Source organism: Pholis gunnellus, assembly GCF_910591455.1.
Source record: "Pholis gunnellus genome assembly, chromosome: 10".
NCBI lineage: Eukaryota > Metazoa > Chordata > Actinopteri > Perciformes > Pholidae > Pholis > Pholis gunnellus.
The window spans coordinates 23,044,919-23,061,982 of record NC_136537.1 but is presented as its reverse complement, the minus strand read 5'-3'; the positions used below and the strand labels follow the sequence as shown (position 1 = coordinate 23,061,982).

The 17,064-nt window shown below is 43.6% G+C and overlaps 1 protein-coding gene across 2 annotated transcripts in view; it reads left to right on the top strand.

The window, feature by feature from the left end:
* Window positions 1–11,304: 11,304 nt before the first annotated feature.
* Window positions 11,305–17,064, top strand: part of ankrd50 (ankyrin repeat domain 50) — a 34,532-nt gene continuing 28,772 nt past the window's right edge. For both annotated transcript variants that reach the window (XM_079167720.1, XM_079167719.1), the window contains exons 1-2: window positions 11,305–11,494; window positions 12,860–13,985. In XM_079167720.1, coding sequence (XP_079023846.1) covers window positions 13,480–13,985 — 506 coding nt within the window. In that variant the 5' untranslated portion in view covers window positions 11,305–11,494; window positions 12,860–13,479. The remainder of the gene's footprint in view (window positions 11,495–12,859; window positions 13,986–17,064) is intronic.

Below are 17,064 nucleotides of genomic sequence, written 5' to 3'. Positions count from 1 at the left end.
ACACTGGAAGAAATGTTAAGTGGAGGTCAACAAACGTTTGACAACAAAGAGAAGCTTTCATTTCTTTCATTTCGCAGAATCCCATTTATTGACGCATTCTTTCCACCGAGCGTCATAAGCAGCCGATTCTGGTGCTACAGTATTTTAGACTCAGAGCGATTCTGGTGCATACAGACTGCTGTCTGTTTGCAATTACAGATAAACCAACCAATCCTGGAATTCAGACTCTCTGCTTCTGTATTTTAGGGAGGAAAGGGAGGCACGGGAGAACCAGAACCAGGACGGAGCTGGGAAGACTGTCAGACCCGGCTGCAGCTAAATACGAGGTTTTCTTAAGGGACTCGTCGTAGTACTCGTCGTAGTACTCGTCGTAGCTTTAAATAAGTTCTATGCTTCAGAGCAAGAAAATCACACTACCAAATGCTGCCTGAGGGAAACATGTATACACAGTATGAATGAATGACTTCTTGAAAGTATCATTAACTCAATTTGTGCATCCAAACCTGAAAGAAACTAAGCCAATTTAACACATTGTCACGTCAGCGTGTCACGCCTTTGGAGTAAAAAGCCGACAAAAACCTGAAAACTTTGGAAAACAGGAGAACAGAAATGAAGACCGACGCCTGTAAGTTGTTCTGTGGTGGTTATGTAACAGAAACACAACAGGATGATATTTTTAAACTCCTGTGCAGAGGTAGGGGAACAAACATCTCACACCTCGCTCGCCTCTATCATCTCCTCCAGCAGATTTTTCATTAATGACGCACAAACTGCTTTACAGTGTTCACCAGTCGATAGCCACGTCCTAGATTTTTCCGGGGATGACATGTAGCTGTAAGACTCCTTTTTCACTGTTGTTTTAGAATAAATTATTCAGAGGGGTTATGAATTTACAATGAGGAGTTTGTGTTGAATTTTAGAACAGAAACGGTCGTGATACCAGAAGCTTACAGGAGATGATGTGCTTCACTGAAGAGCATATATTCAGCGCGTTCATTCATCGGTTTGTTGATTAATTATTTCATTTATTAAAATAATTCATTGTTTGTTCATTATTTGGTATCTTCCACCTGCTGGGCATGTTATTGATAAACCAAAGCAACAGTAGAGCAGCTAAGAATAAAAAGAGGAAAGTAAAACAGGAAGTTGTTTTATTGTTGTGACGGGGACAACATTTATATATACTTAATTGGTCCAGTATTAAAGATGGCAGCCGCTAAACAGGTTATAATCTCCCGGAGCAACTTCTCACCTTCAATGTACGTCCACTAGATGTGCTGATTTTTGCCTCCGACTTGGTGTTATCTAAAAGACTTTCAATGTCGTGGCTGAATATTTAGCTGATTTCGACAACTGACTGCCCTGTCAGAAAGGCCTAATAATGAGCAGATTACAGGTAAACCTAAGAATCTATCAAACCCTTAAATAAAAGTTCATCACAGTTTACAAACCGACCCCCCCTGGTTCAACTTTGACACGTTGTACCTGTCGTTCAGGTAGTTCTCCTGTGCAATGGAGGACTCTTGTCTGACTTTGTTCTGTTGATATTATTGTTCCCAGATTCCAGCCATCACTTCAAAATGTGATCACAACTGATAGAAGCTATGGAACAAATATGAAGACCAAAGTTGTAAAATCCTGGAATTATCCTTCTGAAGTTTGAACAAATATACATTATTGTGTTTTGTATGGTGACCTTTATAATAAAAACTTATTTCACTGCATCAACATTGAAGTTTGAGAAAATCCCACATTTTGGGAATATGCAACCAGTGAAGATATCGTTGCTAGTGACAGAGAAAGAAACAGCCTGCAGGCACACGGAGAATAATCTCTGCTTTAATGCAGAGCACACATTAGCGTGTGCCACTTCTACACACACACACACACACAGACTCTCTCTCTCTCTCTCTCTCTCTCTCTCTCTCTCTCTCTCTCTCTCTCTCTCTCTCTCTCTCTCTCTCTCCCTCTCTCTGGACATAAATATTTCAGAGAGTGGTTGTTAGTTCCAGTCTGTTGGGCTGGACGAGCCCGTAGCGAAGCAGCAAACACCAGTTTCTAGAGAGGAGGGACACGAGTTCATGACCCGCGTAGAGGAAATATAGTCAATGGAAGCAATCTAGATTCATGATTTCATAGTTTGCTGCACCTAGAAGAAGTCTTTTGGGGAGAAATAAAAATGACAATAAATAAAAGTGTTTAAGTCAGCTATACAGGTTGTGTTCTCTCCGTAGCAACTTCTTTTGGATCATCTTCTTTTGTCTAATTTCTTTAAATGTGTGCTGAAAATTGACCTTTGACTCCCATCAAATCAGTTATTTTCATGAAAACACCAGATGTTCCTTCTTTCATCTATTTCCTGACGTCAACATGTCATTTCATGAAGGTGTCTTTATAGACTGAACAGATCAATCAGAAAGTGTTCCTCGCCAAGTAATTAAGGCTTTTTTTTCCTCCAATGTAGTCTTATTTCATTGACGTGCTGAAGTGTTGACCTGTAGAATCCAAAATTATGCATTTCCTACTGATATTTCATAAATAAAGTCCATATGAATTGAAGGGGAACAACATGTTTAATTAAGTAAAATAAGATTTTAAGAGTCAACATAAAAATGATGAAAGTGTGATGGATGTTTCTGCAGTGCAATTTGTCAATTAGTCATATTGTCATCATAAGCTAATTTGAAGAGATTCAACCCCCTTAAAACAACATTATAATTGTAGTTCCTATCAGTCATTTTCCACCTAAAGTAAATATCTAAATATGCTTCCAAACTCCGGACATATTTATCATCGTATCTCTCTGATGTGAGGAACGCTGCGCTGAGGAACGCGGCATCATTTTCTGCAGCTCGGTAGCCTTGAAACTGCCAAGTGTGCTCCCTCATTTTCCGCGGGGTCACTCATGTGAATCACGCAGTTGGCCTGTCAACTGTTTGTGTACAGGCCCGAGGATGCCGAGCAGAGAAGAGTTGTCCAAACTGACAGAGAGAGAAGAGAAAATCTCTGTTTACTCCAAAGGCCTTTGGGCTCGACAGCCATCACGAAAAAGGCATCATGAGCTTAACAGCTGACATGAGGGAAGCAAAGAACTCCAGATAAATGGGACGTATTTCATGATTAAGGCATCATTTGAAATAACGAATTATGAATTTAACAATGTTGTGGTCCTTTTGTGGATTTTTGTACCTTTTTGTTTTTTCTGAAAACGAGGCTGATGAGAGAGAAAAGACCACAACAACACTGAAAGACACTCAAAAGCTCCGTAGAGCTGAAGGAAAGGGAGCTCGCAGAGCTTGTTGCAAATGTTAAGTACTCAATTACTGTCAAAAATGTATTTGATAAGAGAGATTCTCTCAGTGCCTTTCTTGCTCGCAGACGTTGAAAGCATCGCATCGAAGCGGAGCAGAGCACTTGGTTTATGACGGGAGTGTGTGCCACCGCGAATCACTCCGATGAAATATTACTCCATGAATAAATGGGCACACTAACCAGCTGTGAATGCTACCAAGGTACATGCCAGGTTCAATCTGTTTTCGCACAGCTTATCATCGCCCACAGTAACAGAAATTGATCATGCATCTGAATTATTTCTGCAATCCGTGGCTCGCGAGCGCACACACACACATATACATACATGGACACTTGGGGCACACGAACACTCACAAAGACAAATCTTGGAGTGCCAGCGTTTGCCCCGCCCTGTGATTGCAAATTATCATATACAGGCCTGTAGCTTCGGGCTCCATGATTGCCAATTATGTTTTACTCAGCCTCTATTCAGAGACTGAGTGAAGAGCTGTTGCATGAGTTATCGCCGTCAGCATCCCCATTGTTCATTATTAGCACATTATCATTCTGGGAGGTGAAATATTGATTTTTGCTTGTCATTGCGGGGAGAAGTCGTTGCCATAATGTGACGACGCAGTATTTGCTCTGCAGGGACCTGTGAGGACACTTTGAGAAGGTGGCGGCTGAAACCAAAAAAAAACATGTCTCCCCCCCCTCCCCCAACCGTATCACCTCGTTGAAGTCTCAGCCGTGCTACATCAAATGAAATGCCATATCAGGACACACACACACACACACACACACACACTGATCTCTCAAATGTATTCACACACACACACGCACGCACAAACACAGTTACGTCCTCCGGTGTGGTGTGTTATTTACCGGGCTTTGGACATTTGTAGTAGTTGAACAGATCTTCTTCTCATAGCAGGAATAGCACACATGTAATACCGAGTGCTTTCCATTTAGCCGAGCTACTTCCAGCGTGCTGGTTTTGAGAATGCTTGCTCACTGTCGTGTCACGATAAGTCAAAATGTCTGCTGTGCAAAAGGTTTATTACTTACTAGTATTTTGATGTACTTGGTGATAGCTACACATTCTCCATTTTGGAGGGAGATTTCCTCCCTTTTAACATATTATTAACGATGAAAGTATGTCATGTTGTCATATCATGCGGTGCATCTTATTATTATTATTCATTTATTTATTTGTATTTAAATATTTTTGTATTTGTGTCTTTTTGTAGTGTCTATGATAACTGCTTTTACAACTATTTGTTTTTATTGACAATTAATTGACTTACTGAAAGCGTTATTATTATGCTTATTATTTAGCTCACTCTACCCTTTCCCCAGTTAGCCATTAAAGGTATAGTGTGTAGCATTTAGAGGGGATCTATGGGCAGAAATGCAATATGAATCGTTGTGTCTTCGTTACCTTAGAATGAGCAGTTTATATCTACACACAGAGTGAGTCCTCTTCACGGAGCCGGCCGCCATGTTTCTACAGTAGCCCAGAACGGACAAACCAAACACTTGCTCTGGAGAGAGCTGCTCCTGTTTTTGCGTCGGCCACCGTAGTTCTCCTACACGCTTGGTGTGCGGGAGAAGTTTCAGTTAGTTGCAATCTGCAACCTCACTGCTAGGATGCCGAATCCATACACACCGGCCCGTTAAGACCAGATACGATGGAGGAGTTGCTTGTTCATTCCTATGAAGTTCAGGAGCTGTAATGTAGTGTCTGGATTCTTTGTGCCTTTTCCTTTCCTGAATCTTCTGTTCTGCAGGGAGTCTATTGTTATGTGACTGTGACTAGCACCCAGTATGGAACAATCCCAACACGTTGATTGCTTTATACTCTTCTTAACATACTCTTTTATCAAACAGTTGCTAAATTAAATCATAATTTCGACAATTATACACTACGTTTCTTGTATGGCTGCTTGTGTTAACACAGAGCTTTGACTTCTTATGTCGGAAAAAAGGAAAGAAAATATGTTTTCATCTCAAAGTGAAAGTTTGGAAAAAGTATTTTGGTACCAAACGATGGCGTCGAATTAGTTAGCATTTTAAAAACCCGCCCAATTCACAAAATTTGCTATATAGTTTTCCATGGCAGAAGTGCATGGTTTCTTACAAAAGATACAGAAACCAATGTAGTTTTGGAGGTTGTGTGTGAGCACTGGCTGCTTTATTCAGCTGTTGGTTGGCTGCTGCTTTGAAACCAGCTTTACAACAAAGCTTCCTTTAGCTGCTTCCTTCAGCCTTTTCTTTCTTTGTGCTTTCGCCACCTCTACTCACTGGGCTCTGCCACTGTAAACAATGTGCAACACCCAATATGAGCCGTTATCTATAACGCAGCATTAGCCTTGTTAACCACAGTCAACAACTATCCTTCTGTGTGAAGCAAATATAAGCAATGAGATGTTGAACACGACTAGATTACAAAAGTAATGTCATGGATGTTGTTTCACGGACATAAGCACAGACTTCTTCCCCAAAGCTCTTACACATCACAGTGCCCTTTATGCTAATACGCTGATTAATAGGAACAACAACTTAGTTTCATTCAAACATGCAGAACAACCACAATAACTGCCTTCCATAGCTTCATCACTACACCACTCTGGAGCTGCAGCCAAGTCAGGGAGAAGAAGAGACACAAAACAGTGAGGACATGGACCGGTCCACACTTTATTTTCTTAAGCAAACCTAGTGTCCCCCGAGCCAAACCCCAATCACCAAATGTGCGTCATCACGCTGTTAATAACAAGGTGGAGAGTATTTCTGAATATTCACAAAAGAGGAAACAATCATGGCGGGCTCATGCTGATCCAGCGTCCCGGGGACTGTGACTTGCACCAGTTGGTATTTAATCGTCAAAATTGACTGCAATTATGTGAATTTGGCAGATTGGTGAGAGCGGCGGGAGCGGATATACAATTGGACATGGTGAGAAAAAATGGATTAAACAGCAGCATGCGCCGTTGCAGTTGTCTCCTGCTGATACTGGAATGGGAGGCAGATTGGAGAGAAAACTTGTGTTCTTGCTGAGCGCTGTTTGTGCGCAATGTGGTATAATTTGATGCCTGTACTGTAGGCCAACGACTAAATGGTTCATTCCTGTTCACAGAAGATTGATGTCTCTAAAAATAAATAACAGTACGACTTCTAGTGCTGGGTAAACCGAGACTGAGAGTCTACAGCCATGCTAGCAGCTCTGTGAGGCTAAATGCTAACACGTTGGTGTTCAGCATATTGGGTGACCATTTTTTCAAACTCCCAAATCAGGACCCTCAAGTGTACTACACGTTCATTTATGCACACATGTAAGCCCTTATGGACACCAGTTGAAACCGGTAGATTCCAGTGTTTTACAGTTATTTGTCAGGACTCGGGACAAACCAGGACGTCTGGTCACTGTAGCATTAGCATGTAATGTTAACCATTAAAACCATCTTAGCACGTTGACCATTGCTTATTAGCATCAAACAAAAAGTAAAGTTGAAGCTGATGGGAATGCCGTTAGTTTTGCAAGGGTTTTTTCATAAACCAAAGCGGACAATATGAAATGTTGTCCTTGAAAATAGCATCAATAAAAAGTTATCGCCAGATTAATCGATGATGAACATATCCATTAGCTGGAGCCATTTAATTAGCTTGAATTAAGAGGTGAAATACTAGACCCAGACAGTCCGTCTTCCTCCTGCCTGTCTCTTGCTGAGTTGAGGAGGAGGAGGGATTAGCAGGTGAAGTATCATGTAAGGTCGATCAGTGGAGGGCCGTTGTTTATCTCCTCTCTGCACCCACGGGGGGCATCTCCACGCTCCCCGCCCTGCACGGTAACACCAACACTTACTTATCCGACAGAATAGAAACTAAATGGACACCAATGTCTACAAGTATTCAGTGAGGGACGTTTACATAGTAATGGAGTTTTTGGTGTAGTATTAACTCTATAAAACACTGCAGAGAATCATGCTTGATTTGTAGCAGAACTGACAGCTGGTAAGAATAGAGAGAGCTTTGTTTCCCGCAATCAGCGGGCTTCCCACTGTTGTTCTAATAGTGTGTTTTTCCAACACTGTTATTATCTCGGAGGAGTACTTATTTTGCTCTTCGATAAAGCTAACAAAAAGATCATTATAATTGTCCTGAAATATTCCAATAGGGGGCTTTAATGTGTTTGTGGAACTCAGTAATGAGTGTGTTTACAGGGACTTCATCAAACCGATGTGTATTACTGTTGGGTTTTCAGATAGTGTTTGGCTTCCAGTTTCTCTAGAACTTCACACATCTTTCAGGGATGAAAATTGGCAAATGCATTTTTTTGGCCAACTTAAAGGAAGGAGCAATTTAAAATGGACTGTTTTAGTGACAACGTGCACTGTGCTCGTGTGCGTGTACAGTATATTATGGCTAGATTAAATAGTTGGGGGGCCTGCTGTCCCTATATTTAGGAATGTGCACCACGTGAGCACAATAATAAACTAAAATAACTCGCGGCAAAGAGGGGCCCCTAGCTGCCTGGTTGGGATTCCAGCCGTGCTGCATCTGTCGGTCATAATAAATAACTGTCACAGGCTTTAAACACTTGGATCCTGTATTATCTTGATACCACACAAAGAGGCCTCCTCATCTTTTCCTTCTGCAAACCCAACCCTGGCCTGCTGGTGAGTTGCGTAAATCCCAGTCACACTTCTCACTGAGTCATTGTGCTTCATCAGACAACGTCATCACACTTCTCAGTTTGACAACTTGCTTTCTCTGTCAGCGAGGCAGGCTGTGCGACCCTGTCTCCTGGAAATGGACATGTATGACCTGTTAAAAGGCAACATTTGTTTTGAACGAATGAAGTGCTGCATGTTTGACCAGAGTCACAGCGAGTTGGTCGAGGTGGGTGTTGGATCTACTTTCACACCAGAGACCGGGCTTTGCATCAACACTGTGGTTAGTTTTAAGCTGAAAAACACTGCCGGTTTTTGGTCAAATGTATCCAAACATGTTGCATCTCTGGATTTAAGTAACTGTACATTTTTCAGGATTAAACCAGAACCGTGATCATTCCTTAAACCTTAACCAGATCGTTAACTTTAAGTGTTGAGGACCTAAACACAACCATGAAAAGCGCAGCACTGCTGCAGTCACTACGAGCTTGGGATTACTTGAGTCACACTCTGTTTCCAAATGAATTTGTGTCTCGCCTCACATAAACCCGAACCAAATCATCTCCTAACTATATGACCTTTAACGTTAGCCTGAATAAAAGCCTAACCAACACGGAGGGCAGCACTACGGGAAACACTGTTTGAAGAGAAAACCGACTTCAACACAAGAGTGGGTTATCTTCATGTAAGCACCGACAGCATCAGTCGGCAACACTGTCAGTTATTAGAACCCACTGCAGCAGCTACACCTCAAAGAAAAAGTCCCAGAAGTCCTTCCTCGGGGAGTGATAAATAAGTTGTAAGATCAGCAGCCTCCCGTTAGATCAAAACACATCAACCTGTAAGCCCCGTGTGCATCCCTGCTGCAGGGTAAGAGGGGGAAAAAATCTCACATTTCTGCAACGACTTGCACTATTTCATTTCTAAAGTTTCTCATGTAACAAATTACATTTTGTGCTGCAGCAGAAAGGAGTACTTCACCCGCACAATGACCATTTGTATATCAATTACTCATCCATGCGTTACCTTGAATTCTTGAGTAAAGTGTTGTTTTTCCTTCACAGGGTGAAGTCTTGATGAATTAAGGTAAATGGGGGTTACGTTTAACGCAGATATATATGAGTTGACTGAGAGCTTGTAAACGGATGTTGTGAAACAGTGTTGCTGTTGTTAAACGCAGCACCCATTTAATTCACTTCATCAAGACTTTTCTTCATTTTATTCACCGGAGACGTGCAAGAAAAACAAGGCTTTCTTCAATAATTCAAGGTAACACAACGTGAGTGAATGATCATACTCATGTTCATTTTGTGGGTGAAGTATTCCTTTAAACACAACAAAGCGTAGGTCAAAGTGTTACAATTTCATTGAATTTACATTGAATTAAAAAACAAAACAAGCTGTTTTTGTTTCAGGTCGGGCTCTTATGAAACACAACCAGAAAGAAAAGGGACATGAGCTTCTGTTTTTGCTTTTATTTCTCATTTCAGAATAAATCTAAACCAGTCTATTAACATTGCCAAATAGAAACATATATTATCAGCCTTCATATTCAGACTGCAAAATAGTGGAAAGGCTCCTTAATTTATTGTCTAAATATAATTCCCAAACACACAGCCGTCTGCTGCTCACTTACGTTGAACTATGACAACATCTGGCTCGTCAGCTGCGAGGACTTGAAACACAGTTAACGGTTGGCCCGTGGAAATGTTTTTACTTCCAATTAATACTTAATTCCTTATTTTCCATCAGATCCATAAACGTACATACCTAAGTATGAATAAGAGGATTCATCGGCAGTAAATGCTGCTCCTGTATGCAGTGCATGCTACCTGTGGCAATGTTTAAATGATAACTTTCCGTGAGCCACCATTCTGTTGGCTACAAGATATTATTGATTAGGAGTCTCGGCTCTTGCTCGGCTGTCCTTTGCTGCATTATCAATCTCTGCTGCTGTTTGAGCCCATTCATCAACAGCCATGGCCAGATGTTGCAAATGCACAGGATGTCCCGAAATGAGAAGCCTCGGGCAGAAGAAAAAAACATGGAGGCAACAACTTGTACATCACGTTCTGTAAGACGAAACTATTGCATCTTATGCAGACTTTAAAAGATGTATTCCCCTGTACCATCAGAAAACCATCGGCAACATGCAAGTGTCTGTATGTTCTCACGGAGGGAAAAGGATGCGATATAGTTTATCCAAACACAATCTCATGATTTGCACATGTTACTTTAATGCTGGCAGTTGAAATGAGTGAGTGTGTGTGTGGTACATCTTAAAATATGCCTCTGTGTGTGTGTGTGTGTGTGTGAAAAACAAACCACATATTTGAGCCACCATGTCACATAAACACAGAGTCCAACTAATCATGTTTGGGATTTCATCCTTATATTTCTTCTTTTTTTCAAAGTCTGTAGAAGTTTGTTTTGATGCTTCTTTTAATAAATGTGTTTTCGTGGCAGGACTTTATGTTCTTTGAGAATGAGGAGGAACAAGGACAGAGAAATGTTATGAGACTCATAATACATTTAAGTCAGTTTGATCGATATACTTCATCTCACCAAGATAAACTACTCAGTATCGATGCTGCTCTACAGAGAGACCTGCGTAAAATAGGCAAACAAACAAAAAACAGCAATAAAAAATATTGATATAACACATCAAACAGTCAGTGCCGTTTGTTGAAAAATGTGTATCCTCCGTTTTGTATTTGGACTTTTTTTTTATGTGTTTAAAAAACAGACATAAAAAGATTAGTTGCATTGTTTTCTTGTGTTTTTACTATAGGGTGTAATTGGAATAACGCTAGAGAGCACACCTGCCTAAATATCATTTATCATATCCGCCAGTACAACAGAAGACTTCTGCCGCGCATGTATTTTGGAAGCAAATTTTGTTTGCAGTATTTATCAATTGAAATTACATTTTAAAAATGGATAACATATTTTTATGATGAAAAACAAAACAAAAATTGTTTGAAGTTGACTACATTCATGAACTAAATTCTCGAAAATGCCAACGCAAAGCCAAACTGAATTAATTTGAATACGTGTGACTATATAAACATACGTATGGGAATACATAATCATTTGCAATTTATCTTTACTTCACTTTTAATCAACCCAATATTGTATCGCCCTTGTTCTATTTAATAAATGGCGACTAGAGGGTAAAACACCAAGTCCCAGAAGACCCCGCGTCGCCCATTGGAGCGCGTGTGCTGTGTGCATGCAGTGGAGAGGGATGTAGAGCGTTTGGAGGCGGAGAGTCAGTCGGCTCGCTGTGGAGCTTGTGTCGGGCAGCAGGAGGAGCCGACACCGACGGGAAAGAAGAGACCGACTCAAAGAAAAGACACGAGCGTCGCTCAAATGCAGACATTTGGGCTTTGAATTGCACCGGAGGAAACGGTCGAATGGTTCACGTGAAGCGTTTGGTTTTAACGTGGGCAGAAAGGGTGTAGACTACGGACACGGCAAGCCAACCCCCCCCCCCCAAAAAAAAAAAAAACACCAGGAGGAATCGGCAAGAGGTGAGAGGAAAACCGTTTGGGGGGCTGTGAGAGACATTTGAAACTGTAGCGAAAACAGTGAAACGTTCCACAATTGGTTACATTGAAGTTTAAGGAACAGTTTTGGACACGACAGGTCGTATTCGTTCATTTTTTGATGGGTTTTCTCTTAAAAGCATGCAACTGTTAGCTAGTCTGGACGTTTTTTTAAAGCCCCCATAGGTGTAAACTGTATCCCATCTGAAATGGGTGAGGTTTGTGTGGCCATACAAAAGACTTGTGCTGCCTTTTCTATTCACCGGAGTGAATTCATGTCGTTTGCTCTCATTGATTTTTTTGTGTGTGTGTGTCGCCTTTTCGCCTCAAAACACCACTGACCCTTTTTGATGTGTGTCATATTAATGTGGTGAGCTTTGTGTTGGGAGGCAGGGAGCGCCTCAGAAAATACTAACACACAGAAAGGTGGACATATATCGCAGCCCGTGTTGTTATTTGGCAGCGTTACAAAGTAACCAGCAAGCCTGTGCGTGTGTGTGCGCGCTTGCGCGTGTGTGTGTGTGTGTGTGTGTGTGTGTGTGTGTGTGTGTGTGTTTTCTTGGCTGGAGACGCTGGGTAATATTTTGCATTAGCTCCAGTGTAGAGAAGCAGTAGTAGACTGTGATGAAGGGCTAAATAAACTGCAGTTAGCCCCCCCCCCAAAAAAAGCATCAGAAATCAAATCAAGGGATGCTTAAATTTCATCTCCTTTTTTTATTTTTAAAGATCCATCATCGTGGCACTTAACGCCGTTCCCAATCCAAGACTCTCACTCTGGATTTAAGCGGAGCTTTCTAGTTGCTGTTAGAGCCTGAGGCGGGGTTACCTTCCATGCAAACGACCCCTGTAAATGCAGGAGAGGGGGTCCCTCACCACCACCCCTTACAGTTCAGGACGGATGTGGACTGTGTTGGGATTTAAAGCCACATAGGAAGGAAGGAGGAGGAGGAGGAGGGGGGGGGGGGGGGGGAGATCAGTGGATAGACTAGAGAAACTGGACGAACCCCTGCCAAGAATTTAGTTGCAGGGCAGGCAGCCTGCTGGTGTGGGCCGAGGAGGATGAAAGCACAGAGAAAAAAAAAACTGACAGCATCTACCTTTCTGTAGCTGCAGGAAGAGGAGTTTACCCTTCTTCGTGGGTTTGGCAAATATCCATAACAATAATGTGCAAACTGTTGCCGCTTGTATGGGATATGCGTTTAAAGCTGATAAATGTGCACATTTGCCTCTAAGACTGTAAATCATATCTAAACAATCTCCTTGGGCAGGATGGGTAATTGTGCATAAAGCATTAAGTTCTGTTTGAAATGTGTCCTAATTTAGCCTTTATTTCTGTCTCTTGTTTTCCAGGAAAAGAGCCAGTCTTAGAATGTTATTGGAGAAATTGACTCTACGCTGGCAAGTCCCCTCCGTGTTAATGTAATGGAAACACGCTTTGGTCACCCCCGGTAGCATCTGAAATGCACGAGCGGAAATATATCAGCAACTCCCATGGCTAATTGTATCAAGCGGCGGTGGCTCGAGTTCGCCAGTGGATGCACTCAAGAGCCGGGTGCCCTGCCATGCCCAGCGCCATGCTAAAGCAACACACTCATAATAACAAGGAGCACTCAGTTCAACCAGTGGGAAAGCTGTGGAAAAAGTTGGTGGAAAATCTATGGTTTGAGCCTCAGTTTTGATTTCCATTTTTTTTATTTTGACCCAGATTTCTCTGTATCGCGTCATAGCTCGGCTGCTTTCCCTGCCATCTGCAGCGGCTCTGCTTCCAACTTCACTCTGGCGTCTCCTTAACGTCAACGCCACGGACCGCTAGACTGCAACCTGCTTTCTGAGAGGCACGTTTTTTTCCAGCCGTCAACATGGATGTTCGAATTTACCGCCGACCTTTGTTGGAGTTGAAAATGTGAGGGTCGGAGCGCAGGGACCCCTATGAAGAGGAGGAATAGGTGGAACAGCAGCACCTGATCAAAATGGCCCAAACCAGTTTGCTGCAGGGGAAGCGCTTTTACTGCCGGGAGTGGGTCTTCCACAAGATCCAGCATTGCCTCCAGGAGAAAACCAACAGCCTCAGCGGAGTGACCAGCACTCCCAGTAAGCAGCCGCCGCTGACGCCCGGCGGGGGCGCGTCCAACCCCGGCACCCTGACAGTGGGATCCACCAAGTCGGGTAGCTCCTGGGGAGTGTTGCTGGTGGGGGGGCCGGGAAGCGGGAAAACCGCACTGTGCACAGAGCTGCTGTGGCCCGCGTCGGCCCAGGGAACGCACCGGGGCCTGCAGCAGCAGGGCCTGGCTTTCCACTTCTGCCGGGCGGACGACTCGGACACGCTGTGCATCGGCGGGTTCATCCGAGGTCTGGTGGCTCAGATCTGCCGCAGCGGGCTGGTGCCGGGATACGAGGAGAAGGTGCGAGACCCGGCTGTGCAGAGCACTTTACAGCCCGGAGAGTGTGAGAGGAACCCCACGGAGGCTTTCAAGAGGTAAGGACAAGCAAGCACACACACACACACACACACACACACACACACACACACACATAGACAAATACAGCCCTCTTTCTGTTTTCCTGCTACTTACCATAAACTACAGAGGAATTATTTCACCGATCGGCCCGCTGTGAGACAGAGAAGGAGCTGATACATGAAGTTCTGGCTGATGTGTAGTCAATCAATGGACGATTGATTGAGAACAATTTTGGCAATCCGTTGTTTGATGCAGTTATCAAGCAACATTACCACACAATTGGTTTTCAATGATGAGCATTTGGTGCTTTTCTCAATTGTGTATCATTATTAACTGAATATCTTTGATTTTTGGTTTGTCGTTTGGACAAAACAAGCTGTTTATTTTCTAACACTGGGTTGAATGAATAATTGAAAAAGCCAAACAAAGTATCTGGTGAATTGCTGAGACAGACAACGTATTGTTGCAGCCCTGCAGTGAAATCTGCTTTCCATGGCACACGCTGGTTGTACAGGATTGTCAGTAACATCTGAAAGAAGAACACATTTCATCCTCTGGTGGTTCCAGGTAAACTTTGAAATCTAGGAATTTGCCTAGAAATGTGAAATGCAGAGCCAGCCCTTCCCCCTCCACCTCCTGACCCTGATGCACCCCTCCCCCCCTCCCCGTTTCTCCCCTGACTGCTCACACTCGTCGCATAGCCCCGCCTCAACAGCACTCCACTTATTTGATGTCACGGTTTTGTTGGTCGTCTCCCCCCCCCCCCCCCGGTGTGTGGCATGCCGGGTGGGACTGTCCCCGCTCGGGTCAGATTGTTTTGAAGTTGCAGCCGAGCTCAGGTGGCCGGAGACTCTCGAGGGAAGGAGAGCTTTTGAACTGCGACGGACTCGCCGACTGACTCGACTGAACCCGAGTGACTGCACTGCAGAAAAGATGAAGTGCACGTGTGAAACTGAAGTACAGTAAGCCGGTGGACTTGGACCGGCCGCCTGCCCGGGCATGTAACACGAGCAAGATGGACTGTTGTTGTAGGCAAGACGGCTTTGAAGGGCGCTGCATGTGTGTATGCGGGCTCCTCGCACGACTCGTCTACACCGAATAGGTCGCGCAGTCTGTGCAACACCGGTTGGAATGCAGCACTGACACACACACACACACACACACATGCGTCTTGTCTGGCCATCTGGTGATGCTTATTCCACCATCTCCTCATCACACACAGGGGGGAAGAAGTAGGTCAAACGTTCAGCAAAGGTAAATCATTTTTTTTTTTTTTTTAAATGCTCACCAGAGTCAACAGCTCAGCCCACGCACTTTTACACACTCGTTCCCTCAGAAGTGAGCGCTCCTCTTGTCATCTGCTTGTAATCACACAGCCTCTACCGATGACTGTGACTTCGGTTTGACCCTCTCAGATTAAAAAAGAGCAGGTTATCGCGGGGACATAAACAGAGACGAACCCAGGTGGGACGGACTTCTCACTTCGGCTCAGTGTGGAGCTTGAGCAGTCCGATTTGCTCACCCTCGCCTCGTGAAGCGAGGATCCTGTCGCACTCGGGACAACGACGACGCTTATCATCACAGCCTGGTTTTGTTTGTGGGCCGAATAGGCACTTGTGCGGATGCCTTATCGGCATCTCAGGTGTAAAAGCGTTCCAAGCGCCGTCAGAGCACACAAATAATCACAGCGACTCCCCCGTTGCACTAGATGCTATCTGGCTTCAGGAAGCCCAAGATTTTTGTCTGACGGTGACATAAAAAATAAAAACGGGGCAAGAAATGGAAGGCTGTAAAACTTTATTATTATTCCAACATGATGACCACTAATTTCCATCAGGGATAAAACATTCACAGAGGGTTGGTCAGACTGTGGCCTGTGCTTCACTCAATAAGAGGGCCTTGTTTAACACAGATGTTTGCCCCCCCCCCCCCCCCCCCAGCCCCCTTCCAGCTGTGATTTTAGATGTAAGCTAGTGAGTGAATGCAAGAGGCCCCCGTCAAATTCTTCAGCCTGGTCAAAGACAAACAAGTCTGTTTGTTGATAGTAATCACCAGTCTTGTGTTAATACATTGAAACCGGTTCAGACACGGTTCTACGTCCACTCTGTGCAGCGCGATCACCGCTCTGAACGTCTTAAACACTAAAACGAATCTGCTGGTTCCAGCTTCTTACATGTGGATATCTTTAGGTGTTCTTAGTCTTCAGTGATGAGTGTTGACGCTTGTTTAGTTTTGCTCAGTAATTGTGCGCGTGGCTCTGGTGTAGATCACATGCTTAGATTGCCTCTTTGTCCTTTGTTGTCACCAACATTCTTTTATAAAAGCCCAAACTTTCAAGTCGCATAAACACATCTATTGATAAGCTTTAACGAAAGTACGTTTTACCCTAAATAAAAGGCCACCATCTACCCTGACCCATGGAGCTCGCCGTGCTGCACACCTGTAACAAATGAGTCTACCCGTCCTCCCTGCTATGTCCCGCCCACAGCACCCCTCATTGGCCAGCTGTGAAATGGCTCCAACAATCAGTGATTGGCATGTTGTTTGATGTTATAAATTTTAATTTAAAGATGGGCTACATGAACCTGTGATTTGGAATTTGTTTTACCGTTTATTGATTCATTAATTAAAAAATTTACAGATTAATAGTTGCAGCCTTAATATTTAAAATAAAACCATCCTACTAATACTGTTACATTGAGTTCAGCCATATCGCCCAGCCTGACTAGAATGCATTGTTATGTCACATATTACTAAAAGTAATGCGATGCATTAGCCCGTCAGCAAAGGCCATGGGCCACAGCTCTGCAGGTCTCTCCTTTCACTTTGCCTTTCTTCTGCTTCTGGTCCACCAGAACAAGCTGATAGCTTCACATCTCCATCGCTCTCTGACGGGCTCGACACCTGGCTTGTGGTGTTCCATCTGTTTCATTAGTCTCTGGCTTAGTTGTATCAAAGGCCACTGCCCCTGTTTTGACTGGAGTCCTCCAGTTTGAATGAATTTGTGACTTTTTGAGCAACCAGCCAGCCGTCCAACATGCCCCCCCCCCCCGGACAAAAGAGCTGGCTTCAAATAGGTGGATTTAACCCAGCCAT